The sequence below is a fragment of the Somniosus microcephalus genome, chromosome 15 (assembly GCF_052327205.1).
Source record: "Somniosus microcephalus isolate GS21.2 chromosome 15, FLI_Smic_1.0, whole genome shotgun sequence".
Classification (NCBI taxonomy): Eukaryota; Metazoa; Chordata; class Chondrichthyes; order Squaliformes; family Somniosidae; genus Somniosus; species Somniosus microcephalus.
Window position 1 is genome coordinate 120,594,442 of NC_141001.1, and position 22,316 is coordinate 120,616,757.

The following is a 22,316-nucleotide window of genomic DNA, read 5'->3' on the forward strand; positions in this document are numbered from 1 at the left end:
TGCCGCACTGTCGGGGGGACAGTACTGATGGAGCGCCGCACTGTCGGAGGGGCAGTACTGAGGGAGCGCTGCACTGGCGGAGGGGCAGTACTGAGGGAGTGCTGCACTGTCGGAGGGGTAGCACAGGAAACTCTCTGGTATCCGGCACCAATAGGACCGGGATGTTGCCGGTTGATTAAAAATTCCGGATGACGGAGAGGTTTATCTACCGAGGCTATTTTTAACAAACAAAGAGTCAGACTCCTGTTATTGAGGTGTTCGGACTTCCGACAGTGCCAAGAAGCCGAGTAGTGGCAGTTTGGAGAACTACCCCCACTGACTAACTCGGCCACCGCGGGAGACTCAGACTCGGACTCGGCAACATTTCTGGTTATTGAGGTGTTGTTTTCGGAGTATGAATTTTGCCGGTTAATAGAGAATTCCGGATATTTAGGTGACGTTTAAACGAGAGTTTCCTGTACTGAGGGCTTGCTGCACAGTCGGAGGGTCAGTACTGAGGGAGTGCTGCACTGTCGGAGGGGCAGTACTGAGGGAGTGCTGCACTGTCGGAGGGGCAGTACTGAGGGAGTGCTGCACTGTCGGAGGGGCAGTACTGAGGGAGTGCTGCACTGTCGGAGGGGCAGTACTGAGGGAGCGCTGCAATGTCGGAGGGGCAGTACTGAGGGAGTGCTGCACTGTCGGAGGGGCAGTACTGAGGGAGCGCTGCACTGTCGGAGGGGCAGTACTGAGGGAGTGCTGCACTGTCGGAGGGGCAGTACTGAGGGAGCATTGCACTGTCAGAGGGGCAGTACTGAGGGAGTGCTGCACTGTCGGAGGTGCCGTCCTTTGGATGAGGCGTTAAACCGAGGCCCCGTCTGCTCTCTCAGGTGGATGTAAAAGATCCCCTGGCACTATTTCGAAGAAGAGCAGGGGAGTTCTCCCCGGTGTCCTGGGGCCAATATTTATCCCTCAATCAACATCACTAAAACAGATTATCTGGTCATTATCACATTGCTGTTTGTGGGAGATTGCCGTGCGCAAATTGGCTGCCGTGTTTCCTACATTACAGCAGTGACCACAGTTCAAAAAGTACTTCATTGGCTGTGAAGCGCTTTGGTATGTCTGGTGGTTGTGAACGGCGCTATAGAAATGCAAGTGTTTCTTTCTACCCGTTATACCGGCCATCGTGTAGGGCAGGCAAAGCGTGTTTGCACGAATGCACTGGCTACATGTGATGGGGACTGTATAAAGCGGAAGGGTTAATGATCGATGATTCAGCTCAGCCTGCGGGAAGCTATATTCAAAGGGAGCATGGCAGAGGGAATTTAAATGCTGGAGCCCTGCCTCCAAACTGTGCTCATTTGAATGCAGGAGTGGTGATTTCCAGAAAGTGTAAATCCAATCGACAAATTCTTATTTGGAATTATTGCAGATTCAGGAAACACATACTGAATAATTCCATTATCCTCTACAATATGATTCTCGAACCCTCTCCCAATGCGCACGCCTGAATCTCCAGTTTTATAATAGGTGCGCGTAAAACTCAACTAATCATAGAATCGTACAGAACAGAAGGAGGCCATTCGGCCCACCGTGCCTGTGCCAGCTCTTTGAAAGAGCTCTCCAATTAGTCCCGCTCCCCCGGCTCTTCCCCCACTCTGTAAAAACATCTTTGAGTACTGAACAAAGAGCCAGTCTCCCTCGAAGGTGCAGCTGGTAAATTTTTATAGATCACGAGTGTCTGTGCGGAGTTAGCCAGGCTGGCAGAATGGGGTACTCATTTTGCACAGTGCACCCCTGAGTGGAAAACATTGACCAGGGTGCCTGCTCCTGATTGCTGTCCATTGACTGGTGCTGAAATGTAGATATGTGTGTGGTCATCCAGTGAGAAGAGCACTGGCCTCCCCTCCCCTCCCTTCCGACCACCCCCCCCCCCACCCCGGTCATGTAGCCTGTTGGAAACCGCTGTCTAGGCTCACGTGACTAGTCGCTGGTAAGTGTCACGCACACACATGCCCACGCACGCACACACGTGCACATACATACACACACACACACACACATGCCCACGCACGCACACACGTGCACATACATACACATACACACACACACACACACACACACACACACACATGCCCACGCACGCACACACGTGCACACACACACACACGCCTACGCACGCACACACGTGCACATACATACACACACGCGCACACACTCGCATGCAAACACACATGTCCTCACATACGTGCACGCACATGCCCATATATACTGACAGGTGCGCATTCAAGCACGCGCACACTCCCATGCACACACATGGAATGAGCCAAGAGAGGAAGCTCAGAGAAGCGCATTAATTGTTCATACTGTGCTATAATATGGTGCAGGTTCAGGGGCAAAGGTCATAGAGTATTTCATAAAAAGGAAGTATTCACTGGACTCAGGGGATCGATATCCTTACCCCTTAACCCGGGCCCAGGGGATCGATATCCTTACCCCTTCACCCGGACCCAGGGGATCGATATCCTTACCCCTTCACCTGGGCCCAGGGGATCGATATCCTTACCCCTTCACCTGGGCCCAGGGGATCGATATCCTTACCCCTTCACCTGGACCCAGGGGATCGATATTCTTACCCCTTCACCTGGGTCCAGGGGATCGATATCCTTACCCCTTCACCTGGACTCAGGGGATCGATATCCTTACCCCTTCACCCCGACGCAGGGGATCGATATCCTTACCCCTTCACCCCGACGCAGGGGATCGATATCCTTACCCCTTCACCCGGACCCAGGGGACTGATATCCTTACCCCTTCACCCCGACGCAGGGGATCGATATCCTTACCCCTTCACCCGGACCCAGGGGATCGATATCCTTACCCCTTCACCTGGACCCAGGGGATCGATATCATTACCCCTTCACCCGGACCCAGGGGATCGATATCCTTACCCCTTCACCCGGACCCAGGGGATTGATATCCTTACCCCTTCACCCGGACCCAGGGGATCGATATCCTTACCCCTTCACCCGGACCCAGGGGATCGATATCCTTACCCCTTCACCCGGGCCCAAGGGATCGATATCCTTACCCCTTCACCTGGACTCAGGGGATCGATATCCTTACCCCTTCACCTGGACTCAGGGGATCGATATCCTTACCCCTTCACCCGGACCCAGGGGATTGATATCCTTACCCCTTCACCCGGACCCAGGGGATCGATATCCTTACCCCTTCACCTGGGTCCAGGGGATCGATATCCTTACCCCTTCACCCGGGCCCAGGGGATTGATATCCTTACCCCTTCACCCGGACCCAGGGGATTGATATCCTTACCCCTTCACCTGGACCCAGGGGATCGATATCCTTACCCCTTCACCCGGACCCAGGGGATTGATATCCTTACCCCTTCACCTGGACTCAGGGGATCGATATCCTTACCCCTTCACCCGGGCCCAGGGGATCGATATCCTTACCCCTTCACCTGGACCCAGGGGATCGATATCCTTACCCCTTCACCCGGACCCAGGGGATTGATATCCTTACCCCTTCACCTGGACCCAGGGGATCGATATCCTTACCCCTTCACCTGGGCCCAGGGGATCGATATCCTTACCCCTTCACCTGGACCCAGGGGATCGATATCCTTACCCCTTCACCCTGACCCAGGGGATCGATATCCTTACCCCTTCACCTGGGCCCAGGGGATCGATATCCTTACCCCTTCACCCGGACCCAGGGGATCGATATCCTTACCCCTTCACCTGGACCCAGGGGATTGATATCCTTACCCCTTCACCTGGGTCCAGGGGATCGATATCCTTACCCCTTCACCTGGACCCAGGGGATCGATATCCTTACCCCTTCACCCGGACCCAAGGGATCGATATCCTTACCCCTTCACCTGGGCCCAGGGGATCGATATCCTTACCCCTTCACCCGGACCCAGGGGATCGATATCCTTACCCCTTCACCCGGACCCAGGGGATTGATATCCTTACCCCTTCACCCGGACCCAGGGGATTGATATCCTTACCCCTTCACCCGGGCCCAGGGGATCGATATCCTTACCCCTTCACCCGGACCCAAGGGATCGATATCCTTACCCCTTCACCCGGGCCCAGGGGATCGATATCCTTACCCCTTCACCTGGGCCCAGGGGATCGATATCCTTACCCCTTCACCCGGACCCAGGGGATCAATATCCTTACCCCTTCACCCGGACCCAAGGGATCGATATCCTTACCCCTTCACCCGGACCCAAGGGATCGATATCCTTACCCCTTCACCCGGACCCAGGGGATCGATATCCTTACCCCTTCACCCGGACCCAGGGGATCGATATCCTTACCCCTTCACCCGGACCCAGGGGATCGATATCCTTACCCCTTCACCCGGACCCAAGGGATCGATATCCTTACCCCTTCACCTGGGCCCAGGGGATCGATATCCTTACCCCTTCACCCGGGCCCAGGGGATCGATATCATTACCCCTTCACCTGGGCCCAGGGGATCGATATCCTTACCCCTTCACCCGGACCCAGGGGATCGATATCCTTACCCCTTCATCTGGACCCAGGGGATCGATATCCTTACCCCTTCACCTGGACCCAGGGGATCGATATCCTTACCCCTTCACCTGGACCCAGGGGATCGATATCCTTACCCCTTCACCCGGACCCAGGGGATCGATATCCTTACCCCTTCACCTGGACCCAGGGGATCGATATCCTTACCCCTTCACCCCGACCCAGGGGATCGATATCCTTACCTCTTCACCCGGACCCAGGGGATCGATATCCTTACCCCTTCACCTGGGTCCAGGGGATCGATATCCTTACCCCTTCACCCGGACCCAGGGGATCGATATCCTTACCCCTTCATCCGGACCCAGGGGATTGATATCCTTACCCCTTCACCCGGACCCAGGGGATCGATATCCTTACCCCTTCACCCGGACCCAGGGGATTGATATCCTTACCCCTTCACCCGGACCCAGGGGATTGATATCCTTACCCCTTCACCCGGGCCCAGGGGATCGATATCCTTACCCCTTCACCCGGGCCCAGGGGATCGATATCCTTACCCCTTCACCCGGACCCAGGGGATTGATATCCTTACCCCTTCACCCGGACCCAGGGGATTGATATCCTTACCCCTTCACCCCGACCCAGGGGATCGATATCCTTACCCCTTCACCCGGGCCCAGGGGATCGATATCCTTACCCCTTCACCTGGGCCCAGGGGATCGATATCCTTACCCCTTCACCTGGGCCCAGGGGATCGATATCCTTACCCCTTCACCTGGGCCCAGGGGATCGATATCCTTACCCCTTCACCTGGGCCCAGGGGATCGATATCCTTACCCCTTCACCCGGGCCCAGGGGATCGATATCCTTACCCCTTCACCCCGACCCAGGGGATTGATATCCTTACCCCTTCACCCCGACCCAGGGGATCGATATCCTTACCCCTTCACCCGGGCCCAGGGGATCGATATCCTTACCCCTTCACCCAGACCCAGGGGATCGATATCCTTACCCCTTCACCTGGACTCAGGGGATCGATATCCTTACCCCTTCACCTGGGCCCAGGGGATCGATATCCTTACCCCTTCACCTGGGCCCAGGGGATCGATATCCTTACCCCTTCACCTGGGCCCAGGGGATCGATATCCTTACCCCTTCACCTGGGCCCAGGGGATCGATATCCTTACCCCTTCACCCGGACCCAAGGGATCGATATCCTTACCCCTTCACCTGGGCCCAGGGGATCGATATCCTTACCCCTTCACCTGGGCCCAGGGGATCGATATCCTTACCCCTTCACCTGGACCCAGGGGATCGATATCCTTACCCCTTCACCCGGGCCCAGGGGATCGATATCCTTACCCCTTCACCTGGACTCAGGGGATCGATATCCTTACCCCTTCACCCGGGCCCAGGGGATCGATATCCTTACCCCTTCACCTGGGCCCAGGGGATCGATATCCTTACCCCTTCACCCAGACCCAGGGGATCGATATCCTTACCCCTTCACCCGGGCCCAGGGGATCGATATCCTTACCCCTTCACCTGGACTCAGGGGATCGATATCCTTACCCCTTCACCCGGGCCCAGGGGATCGATATCCTTACCCCTTCACCTGGGCCCAGGGGATCGATATCCTTACCCCTTCACCCGGACCCAGGGGATCGATATCCTTACCCCTTCACCCGGACCCAGGGGATCGATATCCTTACCCCTTCACCTGGACCCAGGGGATCGATATCCTTACCCCTTCACCCGGACCCAGGGGATCGATATCCTTACCCCTTCACCTGGGCCCAGGGGATCGATATCCTTACCCCTTCACCTGGACCCAGGGGATCGATATCCTTACCCCTTCACCCGGGCCCAGGGGATCGATATCCTTACCCCTTCACCTGGACTCAGGGGATCGATATCCTTACCCCTTCACCCGGGCCCAGGGGATCGATATCCTTACCCCTTCACCTGGGCCCAGGGGATCGATATCCTTACCCCTTCACCCAGACCCAGGGGATCGATATCCTTACCCCTTCACCCGGACCCAGGGGATCGATATCCTTACCCCTTCACCCGGACCCAGGGGATCGATATCCTTACCCCTTCACCTGGACTCAGGGGATCGATATCCTTACCCCTTCACCTGGGCCCAGGGGATCGATATCCTTACCCCTTCACCTGGACTCAGGGGATCGATATCCTTACCCCTTCACCTGGGCCCAGGGGATCGATATCCTTACCCCTTCACCCAGACCCAGGGGATCGATATCCTTACCCCTTCACCTGGACTCAGGGGATCGATATCCTTACCCCTTCACCTGGGCCCAGGGGATCGATATCCTTACCCCTTCACCTGGGCCCAGGGGATCGATATCCTTACCCCTTCACCCGGACCCAGGGGATCGATATCCTTACCCCTTCACCTGGACTCAGGGGATCGATATCCTTACCCCTTCACCCGGGCCCAGGGGATCGATATCCTTACCCCTTCACCTGGACTCAGGGGATCGATATCCTTACCCCTTCACCTGGGCCCAGGGGATCGATATCCTTACCCCTTCACCTGGGCCCAGGGGATCGATATCCTTACCCCTTCACCCGGACCCAGGGGATCGATATCATTACCCCTTCACCCGGGCCCAGGGGATCGATATCCTTACCCCTTCACCCGGACCCAGGGGATTGATATCCTTACCCCTTCACCCGGGCCCAGGGGATCGATATCCTTACCCCTTCACCCGGACCCAGGGGATCGATATCCTTACCCCTTCACCCGGACCCAGGGGATCGATATCCTTACCCCTTCACCCGGACCCAGGGGATCGATATCCTTACCCCTTCACCCGGACCCAGGGGATTGATATCCTTACCCCTTCACCCGGACCCAGGGGATTGATATCCTTACCCCTTCACCTGGGCCCAGGGGATCGATATCCTTACCCCTTCACCTGGGCCCAGGGGATCGATATCCTTACCCCTTCACCTGGGCCCAGGGGATCGATATCATTACCCCTTCACCCGGGCCCAGGGGATCGATATCCTTACCCCTTCACCCGGGCCCAGGGGATCGATATCCTTACCCCTTCACCCGGACCCAGGGGATCGATATCCTTACCCCTTCACCTGGGCCCAGGGGATCGATATCCTTACCCCTTCACCCGGGCCCAGGGGATCGATATCCTTACCCCTTCACCTGGACCCAGGGGATCGATATCCTTACCCCTTCACCTGGGCCCAGGGGATCGATATCCTTACCCCTTCACCCGGGCCCAGGGGATCGATATCCTTACCCCTTCACCTGGACCCAGGGGATCGATATCCTTACCCCTTCACCCGGACCCAGGGGATCGATATCCTTACCCCTTCACCTGGACTCAGGGGATCGATATCCTTACCCCTTCACCTGGGCCCAGGGGATCGATATCCTTACCCCTTCACCTGGACCCAGGGGATCGATATCCTTACCCCTTCACCCGGACCCAGGGGATCGATATCCTTACCCCTTCACCCGGGCCCAGGGGATCGATATCCTTACCCCTTCATCCGGACTCAGGGGATCGATATCCTTACCCCTTCACCCGGGCCCAGGGGATCGATATCCTTACCCCTTCACCTGGACTCAGGGGATCGATATCCTTACCCCTTCACCCGGGCCCAGGGGATCGATATCCTTACCCCTTCACCTGGGCCCAGGGGATCGATATCCTTACCCCTTCACCCGGACCCAGGGGATCGATATCCTTACCCCTTCACCCGGACCCAGGGGATCGATATCCTTACCCCTTCACCTGGGCCCAGGGGATCGATATCCTTACCCCTTCACCTGGACTCAGGGGATCGATATTCTTACCCCTTCACCTGGGCCCAGGGGATCGATATCATTACCCCTTCACCTGGCCCCAGGGGATCGATATCCTTACCCCTTCACCCGGACCCAAGGGATCGATATCATTACCCCTTCACCTGGACCCAGGGGATCGATATCCTTACCCCTTCACCTGGACCCAGGGGATCGATATCCTTACCCCTTCACCTGGGCCCAGGGGATCGATATCCTTACCCCTTCACCCGGACCCAGGGGATCGATATCCTTACCCCTTCACCCGGACCCAGGGGATCGATATCCTTACCCCTTCACCTGGGTCCAGGGGATCGATATCCTTACCCCTTCATCTGGACCCAGGGGATCGATATCCTTACCCCTTCACCTGGGCCCAGGGGATCGATATCCTTACCCCTTCACCCGGACCCAGGGGATCGATATCCTTACCCCTTCACCCGGACCCAGGGGATCGATATCCTTACCCCTTCATCTGGACCCAGGGGATCGATATCCTTACCCCTTCACCCGGGCCCAGGGGATCGATATCCTTACCCCTTCACCTGGACCCAGGGGATCGATTTCCTTACCCCTTCACCTGGACCCAGGGGATCGATATCCTTACCCCTTCACCCGGGCCCAGGGGATCGATATCCTTACCCCTTCACCTGGACCCAGGGGATCGATATCCTTACCCCTTCACCTGGCCAATGCACATAAAGAAAGAATTATACAGCGACTTGCACGACCTCAGCACATCCCAAAACGCTTTACAGCCAATGAAGTACTTTTTTGAAGCGTGGTCACTGTTGTAATGTAGGAAAAGTGCAGCCAATTGGCGCACAGCAAGCTCCCACAACCAGCAATGTGATAATGACCAGATCATCTATTTTTTTAGTGATGTTTGAGGGATAAATATTGGCCAAGATAACTCCCCTGCTCTTCTTCCAAATAGTGCCCTGGGATCTTTTACGCCCACCTGAGAGAGCAGACAGGGCCTCGGTTTAATGTCTCATCTGAAAGACGGCACCTCCGACAGTGCAGCACTCCCTCAGTACTACACTGGGAATGTCGGCCTGGATTTTGTGCCCAAGTAGGATAAAGGTACGGCAACTCCGAAAGGAAAGATCTCCCGTAACTCAGTTGTTTGGGTTTTCTTGCAATTTCCCATCTGTAATTCCGCTTTACAAATCTTTCATTGTGGTAGAATAATGCTAGACTGGTGATCCTGGTGTGTTGGGGGGGTACAGGTACACTATCCCTTATCCGAAAGCCTTGGGACCAGCTGAGTTCCGGTTTTCGGAATTTTTCGGATTTCAGAAGGTATTATAAGACTGAGAAATTTGTGTTTAATATAAATTTTTAAACTTCAGGCTACCTCTTGCGACTGTTCCGTGTCTCATTCCCCTTCCTACTTCTCTGGAAAGCCAGATATCGGCTGACTCCTACTAAGCTGGCCGCGGTTCAGGTCGGGGGGGGTCCGGGGGTCGGGGGGGGGGTCCGGGGGGTCAGGGGGAGGGTCCGGGGGGAGGGGTCCGGGGGGTCGGGGGGGAGGGTCCGGGGGGTCGGGGGGGAGGGTCCGGGGGTCGGGGGGGGGTCGGCGGGGGGGTCCGGGGGTCGGGGGGGGGTGGTCCGGGGGTCGGGGCGGGGGTCGGGTCGGGAGAAAAGAATATCGGACGGGCCGCGGTTCGGTTCAGGTCGGGTTGGGTCGGGGGGAGAAAAGAATATCGGACCGGCCGCTGTATTGTTGGGTTCACTCTCCCGGTACCTCCTTCACACTGCCCGGCTCGGCCTGCAATCTCCTACCCAGGAGGGAACTCAGTGACCCTCTACCCTGCTCAGCGTAAGTCGTGCGCCACTCTGGTCATGTCGTGCGCACGACTTACGCTGAACGAAAAAACTTTCGGTTTTTAGAGGTTTTCGGTTTTCGGAAGTTCGGATAAAGGATAGTCTACCTGTATTATTAACCTAGCGGGTATACATGGGATCGGGTGGAATGCTGGTTTTACAAACCCCCATTCCCCTCCCGCCCCAATATTATTCTTCATTGACTTCAATGCAGAGTAAAATCGGGCGCGGAGTAAAACCACCAATCCTGTCAGTTGCCCCGACAACAACTTGTATTTACACAGCATCTTTAACGTAGTAAAACCTCCCCAGGCACTTCACAGGGAGCGATTATCGGACAAAATTTGACACCGAGCCCCATAAGGAGATATTAGGACAGGTGACCAAAAGCTTGGTCAAAGAGGTAGGTTTTAAGGAACGTCTTAAAGGTGGAAAGAGAGGTTTAGGGAGGGAATTCCAGAGCTTAGGGCCCAGACAACAGAAGGCACGGCCACCAATGGTTGAGCGATTAAAATCGGAGATACTCAAGAGGGCAGAATTAGAGGAGCGCAGAGATCTCAGGGGGTTGTGGAGCTGGAAGAGATTACAAAGTCAGGGAGGGATTTGAAAACAAGGGTAAGAATTTTAAAATCGAGGCATTAAAAATTATTTGGATTTGCCTGTTTAGCGCACTTACGCACAGGGACCAGTTGATACCTGGCCTTAAAGGGACAGGCCAAGTCATCAAAAGCCACGCCCCAGACCCAGTGAGCAATGCCCCGGGAGATCTGTTGATTTCAGTGAGAGCTTCCGGAGAGGCATAGAATATAAGAGCAGGGGGGTTATGCTTGAACTGTATAAAACACTAGTTAGGCCTCAGCTAGAGTACTGTGTACAGTTCTGGTCACCACATTACAGGAAAGATGTGATTGCATTGGAGAGGGTACAGAGGAGATTTACAAGGATGTTGCCGGGAGTAGAGAATCTTAGCTATGAGGAAAGACTGGATAGGCTGGGTCTGTTTTCCTTGGTGTGATGAAATATTCCATTCATCACTGCCTGTGACTGTGGTTGGTTTCAGGTTTCTCCTCACCATTGTATTGTGTATTGGAATGTATGGAATGTGTTGTGTGTAGGGCTCCGCCCATACCTGGCCTCTATGTAAGCCAGCTCAGTCTGGCCTCACAGCCAGTACTGCAGACCTCCAGGGAAGATACCTCTCTCCACTGCGTGTTATCTTCTAAGTTAATAAAAGCCTTGTTTTGTTTCGCTAACATCGAGTCTCGGGATTATTGAGGCACATCAATTTTATTAACTTATTTTTCAACACAATGGATCAACTCCTGAAACCCGAACGTTTGGATTTGGATCAGCATGCTCCGGACGCATCAGCACGCTTCGGACACTGGTTTATGTGTATGGAATTCTTCCTGGACAATTCCGCAGCCGTCAAAGATGCTACGGACGCTGCGAGTATGAAACTCGGAATTCTGCGGAATTGGGTAAGCCACCGGGTTTACCCCCTCATCCAAGACGCCGACACGTACCTGGCCGCCTGCGACATCTTAAAGGCGCATTACCAGCAGCCTACGAATGAGGTGTATGCTAGGCATCTGCTCGCCACTCGCGCACAGCGACCTGGGGAATCGGTGGAGGAGTTCCTAGGCACCCTGAAAATGCTTGGCAAAGACGGCAAGTGCCGAGATGTAAAAGCCGCAGTGTACACCGACGAGCTTGTTCGCGATGCCTTTATCACAGGCCTCAGCTCCACTTACATCCGGCAAAGACTGCTGGAAAAAACGGGATTGGACCTGAAACAGGCTGCGGACACCGCGCGATCCCTGGATGTGGCCCAGAGAAACCCGGACGCCTACTCTTCAGCCCGCGCCGTCCACGCCGCCACGTGTGCACCAAGGGCGCCGCCATCTTGGAAGGCATCTTCCCTGCCCGGCAGCCCGACACCGTCGGGGCCCCGCTCTCCCCCCAGAAGCCCTACGACAGCCGCGACGCGTCGGGGACCCAACTGCTACTTCTGCGGGCAGCCAAAGCACACCAGAAACCTGTGCCCGGCGAAAGGCACCACCTGCTTTAAGTGCGGTAAGAAGGGGCACTTTGGGAAGGTGTGCAGAGGGAACCCCGCTGGAAAACCAAAACCCGCCACCGCCGCGTGTGCGCCGTGGGAGCGGCCATCTTGGACGCCATCTTGCCCGACCTCGTGGGGTCCGCCATCTTGTGAGCAGACAGCGCGGACGCCATCTTGTCTCGATCAGGGCCCTACAGTGGCATCGGTCACAGTGGACCAGACCAGGCCCCACCCGCTATCCAAATCAATGGTGGACATCGAGGTAAACGGGTGCGGGGTTAAATGTTTAATTGACAGTGGAAGCACGGAGAGTTTTATCCACCCAGAACTGGCACGACAACTCTCCCTAAAGGTGGTCCCTACTCGGGGTACCATCTCTATGGCTGATAAAACCCAGACATCGACCATTCTGGGTTACTGCATGGTACAATTGTCCGTTAACGGGACTGTATACGATAATTTTAAAGTATTAATCATGAAGAATCTATGCGCGAGCGTGATCTTGGGCCTGGATTTCCAGTGCAACCACCAAAGCATCACGCTCAAGTACGGTGGGTCCCAGCCGCCCCTCACAGTGTGCGGCCTGGCTACCCTGAAGGTAAAGCCGCCTTCGCTATTCGCGAACCTTACCCCTAACTGCCGGCCAATAGCGACCAAAAGCAGGAGGTACAGCTGGGAGGACAGGCGGTTTATCGCAACCGAGGTAGACAGGCTCCTGAAAGAGCGCATTATTGAATGCAGCAATAGCCCATGGCGCGCCCAAGTGGTGGTGGTAAGGGGTAGCGAGAAGAAACGGATGGTGATCGACTATAGCCAAACGATCAACGGGTACACCCAACTAGACGCCTACCCGCTACCCCGCATATCAGAAATGGTGAACCAAATCGCCCAATACCGGGTGTTCTCCACCATCGACCTCAAGTCAGCGTACCACCAGTTCCCTATCAGACCAGAGGACCGCCCGTACACCGCCTTCGAGGCGAACGGACGCCTCTACCAATTCCTCAGAGTCCCCTTTGGGGTGACGAATGGGGTCTCGGTCTTCCAGAGGGAGATGGATCGCATGGTCGATGACCACCACTTGCAGGCAACCTTCCCCTACCTCGACAACGTCACCATCTGCGGTCACAACCAGCAGGATCACGACTTGAACCTCGAGAGGTTCCTGAAAACCGCACAAAAACTCAACCTCACCTAGAACGAGGACAAGTGCGTTTTCAACACCACGCGCCTCTGCATACTAGGCAGCGTGGTGGAGAATGGGGAAATCGGACCAGACCCCGACCGATTGCGCCCCCTACGGGAGCTGCCCCTGCCCAACACTCCCAAAGCCCTGAAAAGGTGCCTGGGGTTATTTTCTTATTATTCCCAATGGGTCCCCAACTACTCCGACAAAGCCCGCCCCCTCTTGAAAGCATCCTCTTTTCCGCTCTCTGCTGAGGCCCACGCCACCTTCAAAAGCATTAAGCAGGATATTGAGCGGGCCACGCTACAGGCAGTGGACGAGAACACTCCATTTCAAGTGGAAAGTGATGCGTCTGACTTTGCCTTGGCGGCCACCCTCAACCAGGCGGGGCGGCCCGTAGCTTTCTTCTCGAGGACCCTCCAAGGGCCCGAGATCAGACACTCCTCCGTGGAAAAGGAGGCCCAAGCCATCGTGGAGGCAGTGCGCCACTGGCGCCACTACCTAGCCGGCAAACGCTTCACCCTACTTACCGACCAGCGGTCGGTAGCGTTTATGTTCAATAATAAACAGAGGGGGAAGATCAAAAATGATAAGATTCTTAGGTGGCGGATCGAGCTCTCCACCTTCGAGTATGACATCATTTACCGGCCAGGGGCCCTTAACGAATCCCCAGATGCCCTCTCACGAGGGATGTGTGCCAGTGCCACCGGGGATCGGCTACAGACCCTCCACAACGACCTCTGCCACCCAGGGGTCACGCGGCTGTTCCACTTCATAAAGTCCCGCAACTTACCCTACTCGATTGAGGAAGTTCGGTCTCTGACCAGGAACTGCCGCACTTGCGCTGAGTGCAAGCCTCGGTTCTACCGCCCAGATAGAGCCCACTTAATCAAAGCTACACGGCCCTTTGAGCGGCTCAGCTTAGATTTCAAGGGCCCCCTCCCGTCCGTCGACCGCAATGTTTACTTCCTGAACATTGTGGACGAATACTCCCGGTTCCCATTCGCCTTCCCCTGCCCAGACATGACCAGCGCCACGGTCATTAAATGCCTCAACAGCCTGTTCTGCCTGTTCGGTATGCCGAGCTACATCCACACGGATAGGGGGGCGTCCTTCATGAGTGAAGAGCTACGCCAGTACATGCTGTCCAGGGGTATTGCCACGAGCCGTACCACCAGCTACAACCCCCGGGGTAACGGTCAAGTGGAGCGAGAGAACGGGACAGTATGGAAAGCAGTCACTCTAGCTCTAAGGACCAAGGGCCTCCCTATCTCCCGCTGGCAGGAAGTCCTCTCAGATGTGCTCCATTCGATACGGTCGCTATTGTGTACTGCCACTAATGCCACGCCTCATGAACGAATGTTTAGCTTCCCCCGGAAATCCACCTCAGGCGTATCCATGCCGTCATGGCTCTCCACCCCGGGTCCGGTATTCGTGCGAAGGCATGTGAGGGGCCATAAGACGGACCCTCTCGTGGAGCCAGTGCACCTACTCCATGCCAACCCCCAATACGCGTATGTCCGGCACGCCGACGGAAGGGAGGACACCGTGTCAATAAAAGACGTCGCCCCAGCCGGCAACGACAACAACCACGGCAATAGCAGCAACAACGACCACAGCAACTCTTACCCACCCACTACTCTTTCATCACCCCCGGAAGAACATCGACCAACGGCACCCCCACCAACTACCCCTTCAACAGCCCTGGCGGCACCCCCGGCAGAGACCCAGGAGGCCACCGGGGACACCCAGCCGACACCCGCGACACCACAACAGCCACGTCGGTCGCAGAGGACTACCAAACCCCCGAACAGACTAAATCTATAGAAGGGGTGAATGTGATGAAATATTCCATTCATCACTGCCTGTGACTGTGGTTGGTTTCAGGTTCCCCCTTACCATTGTATTGCCTGTGACTGTGGTTGGTTTCAGGTTTCTCCTCACCATTGTATTGTGTATTGGAATGTATGGAATGTGTTGTGTGTAGGGCTCCGCCCATACCTGGCCTCTTTGTAAGCCAGCTCAGTCTGGCCTCACAGCCAGTACTGCAGACCTCCAGGGAAGATACCTCTCTCCACTGCGTGTTATCTTCTAAGTTAATAAAAGCCTTGTTTTGTTTTGCTAATATCGAGTCTCGGGATTATTGAGGCACATCACTTGGAACAGAGGAGGCTGAGGGGAGACCTTATTGAGGTGTATAAAGTTATGAGGGGCATAGGTAAAGTGGATAGAAAGGACCTATTTCCTTAGCAGAGGGGTCAAAAACCAGGGGGCACAGATTTAAAGTAATTGGTGGAAGGTTTAGAGGGGACCTGAGGGGAAATTTCTTCACCCAGAGGGTTGTCGGGGGTCTGGAACTCACTGCCTGAAAGGGTGGTAGAGGCAGGAACCCTAACCACACTTGGGATGCTGTAACCTGCAGGGCTACGGACCAAGAGCTGGGAAGTGGGATTAGGCTGGAGAGCTCTTTGTTGGCCGGCGCGGACACGACGGGCCGAAATGGCCTCCTTCCGTGCTGTAACTTTCTATGATTCGATGATTCTATGAGTCAACTCAGTGAATCCAGCTCTAGAGCGGATTCTTGGGAAGGAAAGAGATTTCAATTTTAATCTAATCCACCTGTAACATCGCCCGTCTCTGTCCCTGCCTCAGCTCATCCACTGCTGAAACCCTCATCCAGGCCTTTGTTACATCTAGGCTTGACTGTTCCAACGCACTCCTGGCTGGCCTCCCACATTCCACCCTACATAAACTTGACGTCATGCAAAACTCGGCTGTCCGTGTCCTAACTCGCACCCAGTCCCGTTCACCCATCACCCCCTGTGCTCACTGCCCCGTGTCCTAACTCACACCCAGTCCCGTTCACCCATCACCCCCTGTGCTCACTGCCCCGTGTCCTAACTCGCACCCAGTCCCGTTCACCCATCACCCCCTGTGCTCACTGCCCCGTGTCCTAACTCACACCCAGTCCCGTTCACCCATCACCCCCTGTGCTCACTGCCCCGTGTCCTAACTCACACCCAGTCCCGTTCACCCATCACCCCCTGTGCTCACTGCCCCGTGTCCTAACTCTCACCCAGTCCCGTTCACCCATCACCCCCTGTGCTCACTGCCCCGTGTCCTAACTCACACCCAGTCCCGTTCACCCATCACCCCCTGTGCTCACTGCCCCGTGTCCTAACTCACACCCAGTCCCGTTCACCCATCACCCCCTGTGCTCGCTGACCTACATTGGCTCCTGGTTAAGCAACGCCTCGATTTCAAAATTCTCATCCTTGTTTTCAAATCCCTCCATGGCCTCGCCCCTCCCTATCTCTGTAATCTCCTTCAGCCCCACAATCCCCCGAGATATCTGCTCTCCTCTAATTCTGCCCTCTTGAGCATCCCTGACTTTAATCGCTCAACCATTGGCGGCCGTGCCTTCAGCTGCCGGGGCCCTGAGCTCTGGAATTCCCTCCCTAAACCTCTCCGCCTCTCTCCCCTCCTTTAAAACGCTCCTTAAAACCTGCCTCTGTCAGCCGCCCTAATATCTCCTTACGTGGCTCGGTGTCAATGTTTGTCTGAATACGCTCCTGTGAAGCGCCTTGGGGCGTTTTGCCATGTTAAAGACGCTATATAAATGCAAGTTGTTGCTGTTGCCACCCCCCCGCCCCGCCCCTCCCCCCCCCCTGCCCACCCCATGGTGACAGATTCCCAGACGCCCAGCTGATCAAAAGAAATAATAATTAAGGACATAAGGGGAGAAAAAGATCTTGGAAGAAGAACGGTCCCAATTTCGGAACTGCCCGCCATTCCTTCAGTAGGTTCCCCATGCCGATTGAGAAAAGTGTCAGCAAATTGTTGATGAAATTCCTATTCTGCGGCCGAGCTCTGAGCGTATAAATCTGCTGATCCTCCATAATCGGCCGACAGTGTGCCAGTCAATGCCTCGTTTCCAAGGACCATGAGACAAAGGAACATTCTGTGCTAATTAAGAGATTACGCTGGCTTTGTCCGCTAACAATGCCTCAATCTGTTTGTGCCCATGTCCAGGAGCAGTGCTGGAGACTGATAAGAGCTCCCTGTATGCAATATCTCAGCTCCACAGATCAGCAGAATGTCATTGTGCCCTTAAATATTAATACTTGCATCTCCGAGCCCTTCAATAGTGGTCTTCTTTTTATTTCGCAATCTCCTCCCCTCTCTCTCCTCAATCCATTGACTCACACAGGAAGGAATTGATGACAACCCCGCTTCAAGTCCTGGGAGTGGCCACACTGTCCGCAGTGATACTTTCCTGGGTCTGCCGTGGCTCAGTGGGCAGCACGCTCTCTCTCGCCTCTGGGTCAGAAGGTCGTGGGTTCAAGTCCAACTCCAAGAGAGTTGAGCACAAAAATCCAGGCTGACACTGCTCTCTCAGGTGGATATAAAAGATCCCACAGCCACAATTTTGAAGAAGAGCCAGGGGATTTCTCCCCGGTGTCCTGGCCAATATTTATCGCTCAACCAACAGGTTATCTGGTCATTTATCTCATTGCTGTTTGTGGGAGCTTGCTGTGTGCAAATTGGTTGCTGCGTTTCCTACATTACAACTGTGACTACACTCCAAAAAGTACTTCATTGGCTGTAAAGCGTTTTGGGACAGGACTAGACAGACTAGATGCAGGAAGGATGTTCCCGATGGTCGGGGAGTCCAGAACCAGGGGTCACAGTCTAAGGATAAGGGGTAAGCCATTTAGGACTGAGATGAGGAGGAATTTCTTCACCCAGAGAGTGGTGAACCTGTGGAATTCTCTACCACAGAAGGCAGTAGAGGCCAATTCATTAAATATATTCAAGAAGGAGTTAGATATATTTCTTAAGGCTAAAGGGATCAAGGGATATGGGGAGAAGGCAGGGACAGGGTACTGAATTTGGATGATCAGCCATGATCGCATTGAATGGCGGAGCAGGCTCGAGGGGCCGAATGGCCTACTCCTGCTCCGATCTTCTATGGGACATCCTGAGGTCGTGAAAGGTGCTGTAGAAATACAAGTTCTTTTTTCTTATGACCAGCTTCCTAAACCATCACGAACCAACCTCACAAAACAAGCGGCAGCCGGTGACGACTGGCTGCCCATACCTGAGCCACATGGTCTTTATCCTCAGTGGGGTTCGCTCCATTCAGGCCAGATTCTCTCGCCGCTGGTTCGACTTTCTTCCGCAGTAGCAGAGGGAGCTCTTCAATGGGGAAAGACAGCAGTCAAGGTTTTCACTCACAGCAGTCAAGCTTGAAGTTATCATTTTGGGTTTTTTTTTGTTTGTTTTGTTTTGGAAAGACGACCGAAGAATAAAACAAACATTTGTAAAGCACCTTATCTGGGGGAGTCACTAACTCCGGTTTGGACCTATTGCTGGAGGTGTCAGCACGTGACCTCCAGCTGCCCCGCCCCTGCACTCCCGCCATTGGTCGCCCGACACAGCCATCCTCGCAGAGCCCCGCCTTCCCAGCCAACCAGAAGACAAGCAAACTACATCGCTACCTGATTGGCTAATTCTTGACTGTCAGTCAAACTGCCTTTTTAACCCATCTCCAATTTTCTTTAGAATAAAGGAGTGTACAAAAAATTTTTTTTTTAAAAACACACAATTATTTTATTGCCCCAATGATTTTTCTCCCCGGGTGCTGCGCCCAGCGGTGATCTGAGGATTAATCTCTAATTCCTAGAGACTCCAGGGCAATCTGGAATGTTGGCGGCCCGCTAACTTAATCACATCTCTCAGCAATGGCCTGAAGTGCCTCGCGGGTCAATAACCAGGGGCCACAGATTTAAAGCAATTGGTAGAAGGATTAGAGGTGGAGTGGAGGAGAGTGTTTTTCACCCAGAGGGTGGTGGGGGTCTGGAACTCACTGCCTGAAAGGGTGGTAGAGGCAGAATCCCTCATCACATTTAAACAGTACTTGGATGTGCACTTGAAGTGCCGTAACCTACAGGGCTACGGACCAAGAGCTGGACAGTGGGATTAGGCTGGAGAGCTCTTTGTTGGCCGGCACGGACACGATGGGCCGAATGGCCTCCTTCTGTGCGGTAAATTTATGATTCTAAGTACAATCCATGGCTTCGAAGTGCTTAAGTGGCATAGTGGTTAGCACTGTTGCCTCACAGCGCCAGGGACCCGGCTTCGAATCCGGCCTCGGGCGACTGTCTGTGTGGAGTTTGCACATTCTCCCCGTGTTTGCGTGGGTTTTCTCCGGGTGCTCCGGTTTCCTCCCACAGTCCAAAGATGTGCGGGTTAGGTTGATTGGCCATGATAAAAATTGACCCTTAGTGTTAGGGGGATTAAATACGTGGGGTTACGGGGATCGGGTGGGATATGTGTCGGTGCAGGCTCGATGGGCTGAAATGGCCTCTATCTGTACTGTGAGGTTTCTGTGATTTCTGTGATTTCTGTGATAAACAAAACCAGTCATTATTATTTTACGAGCTAGTGACTGTAATATTACATGATAAAATTAGAGTATTATATGTATATATTTGTAAACAGAGAATGATGGAGCCGTAATCAGTTAATCAATTGGATAAGCAATAATCAAACATTACTGCAGCACTGCCACAAAAGGTGCCACTGCCCTCTCAAGGCAGCTTAAGGCACAACAGTGGAGAAAATGATTACACTTGCTCTCTCCTTTTTTGGTACTTGTCTCCTCACAGCTTTTTATTGCAAGGGGGTTGGAGTATGAGAGTAAGGAAGTCTTGCCGCAATTATTTAGGGCTTTGGTGAGACCACACCTGGAGTACTGTGCACAGGTTTCGTCTCATTATCTAAGGAAGGATATACTTGCTAGAGAGGAGCACAACAAAGGTTCACTAGATTGGTTCCTGGGATGAGAGAGGGCTGTCCTATGAGGAGAGATTGTGTAGAATGGGCCGATACTCTCTGGAGTTTAGAAGAATGAGAGGTGATCTCATTGAAACGTATAAAATTCTTAGAGGGCTTGACAGGGGAGATGCTGAGAGGCTGCTTCCCCTTGCTGGAGAGTCACAATCTCCGGATAAGGGGCCGGCCATTTAGGACTGCAATGAGGAGGAATTTCTTCACTCGGGGTGGTGAATCTTTGGAATTCTCTACCCCAGGGGGCTGTGGATATTGATTCGTTGAGTATATTCAAGGCTGAGATCGACAGATCTTTGGACTCTAGGGGAATCAAGGGGTATGGAGATCGGGCAGGAAAGTGGAGTTGAGGTTGATGATCAGCCATGATCTTATTGAATGGCGGAGCAGGCTCGAGGGGCCGAATGGCCGACTCCTGCTCCTATTTCTTATGTTCCCTCCTCTCTAATCCTGAAATCAATGAATCATGTTGGGCCACAGTTGAATGGAAAGTTGCCACCTTCCGGCACCAGATCCAAGTGGCCATTCCTTTCGTGTGCGGGTCCAGGCAGCGAGCGGTGATGGGCTGTTTGACCTTGGGGTGCATCGCGATTATCCTTACCCCAATATCCATGCACGCGCACGCACTGCAGCAGGAGTATCTATGTAGCAATCAGGAGCAGGAAGTCCGATTGTTATATTTTCCCCTGCACCCTCCCTGGACAAGGGTTGCAGGGTCCTGGATCTCAACTTTCACCGAGACCAGCCAACGTAGGGAAAAAGCTGGCGGTTTGTTAAAGGGTGGAAAGGGATCTGAGCCGGGGACCTACCGAGTCCATACCGCTTCATTTTGATACTTAGCAGCCAATTTACCACCTGACCCATTTGCAAATTCAGCTAAATTACAACAGTGACTACACTTTGAAAAATACCTCGTTCACTGTAAAGCATTTTGGGACATCTCTTGGTCGTGAAAGGGGCTATAGAAATGCAAGTCTTTATTTCTTTCTAAAAATGGAACTGAAACTTTCCTCACAATTCACATCTTTGAAATGTTGCATCCTGTCATCTTGTTCTTGTTTATACCAAACCATTGCCCAAAAGAATACAGTGACAAAAGTTCATGTGAATTCCAGTCACCAACTAAATTACAGCGCACAGACACTTTAAAGGCAATAAGGGGCTTTGAAACCAACATTAACTCGTAACAGACTGTCGGAGGGGCAGTACTGAGGGAGCGCAGCACTGTCGGAGGGGCAGTACTGAGGGAGCGCTGCACTGTCGGAGGGGCAGTACTGAGGGAGCGCTGCACCATCGGAGGGGCAGTACTGAGGGAGTGCCGCACTGTCGGAGGGGCATTACTGAGGGAGTGCTGCACTGTCGGAGGGGCAGTACTGAGGGAGTGCTGCACCATCGGAGGGGCAGTACTGAGGGAGCACTGCACTGTCGGAGGGGCATTACTGAGGGAGTGCTGCACTGTCGGAGGGGCAATACTGAGGGAGCGCTGCACTGTCGGAGGAGCATTACTGAGGGAGTGCTGCACTGTCGGAGGGGCAGTACTGAGGGAGCGCCGCACTGTCGGAGGAGCATTACTGAGGGAGAGCTGCACTGTCGGAGGGGCAGTACTGAGAGAGTGCCGCACTGACGGAGGGGCAGTACTGAGGGAGCGCTGCACCATTGGAGGGGAAGTACTGAGGGAGCGCCGCACTGTCGGAGGGGCAGTACTGAGGGAGCGCCGCACGGTTGGAGGGGCAGTACTGAGGGAGCGCTGCACTGTCCGAGGGGCAGTGCTGAGGGAGTGCTGCACTGTCGGAGGGGCAGTACTGAGGGTGTGCTGCACTGTTGGAGCGGCAGTACTGAGGGAGCGCTGCACTGTCTGAGGGGCAGTACTGAGAGAGTGCTGCACTGTCAGAGGGGCAATACTGAGGGAGTGCTGCACTGTCGGAGGGGCAGTACTGAGGGAGCTCTGCAGTGTCAGAGGGGCAATACTGAGGGAGTGCTGCACTGGCAGAAGGGCAATACTATGGGAGTGCTGCACTGTCGGAGGGGCAGTACTGAAGGAGC

General features: G+C 54.4%; 1 protein-coding gene across 1 annotated transcript in view; it reads right to left on the bottom strand.

The window, feature by feature from the left end:
* The window catches only part of LOC147107190 (F-actin-monooxygenase mical2-like), a 413,970-nt gene that overhangs the window by 63,676 nt on the left and 327,978 nt on the right, over nucleotides 1-22,316 (bottom strand). Inside the window, exon 28 of the mRNA XM_086008370.1 lies at nucleotides 18,523-18,620. Coding sequence (XP_085864496.1) covers nucleotides 18,523-18,620 — 98 coding nt within the window. The remainder of the gene's footprint in view (nucleotides 1-18,522; nucleotides 18,621-22,316) is intronic.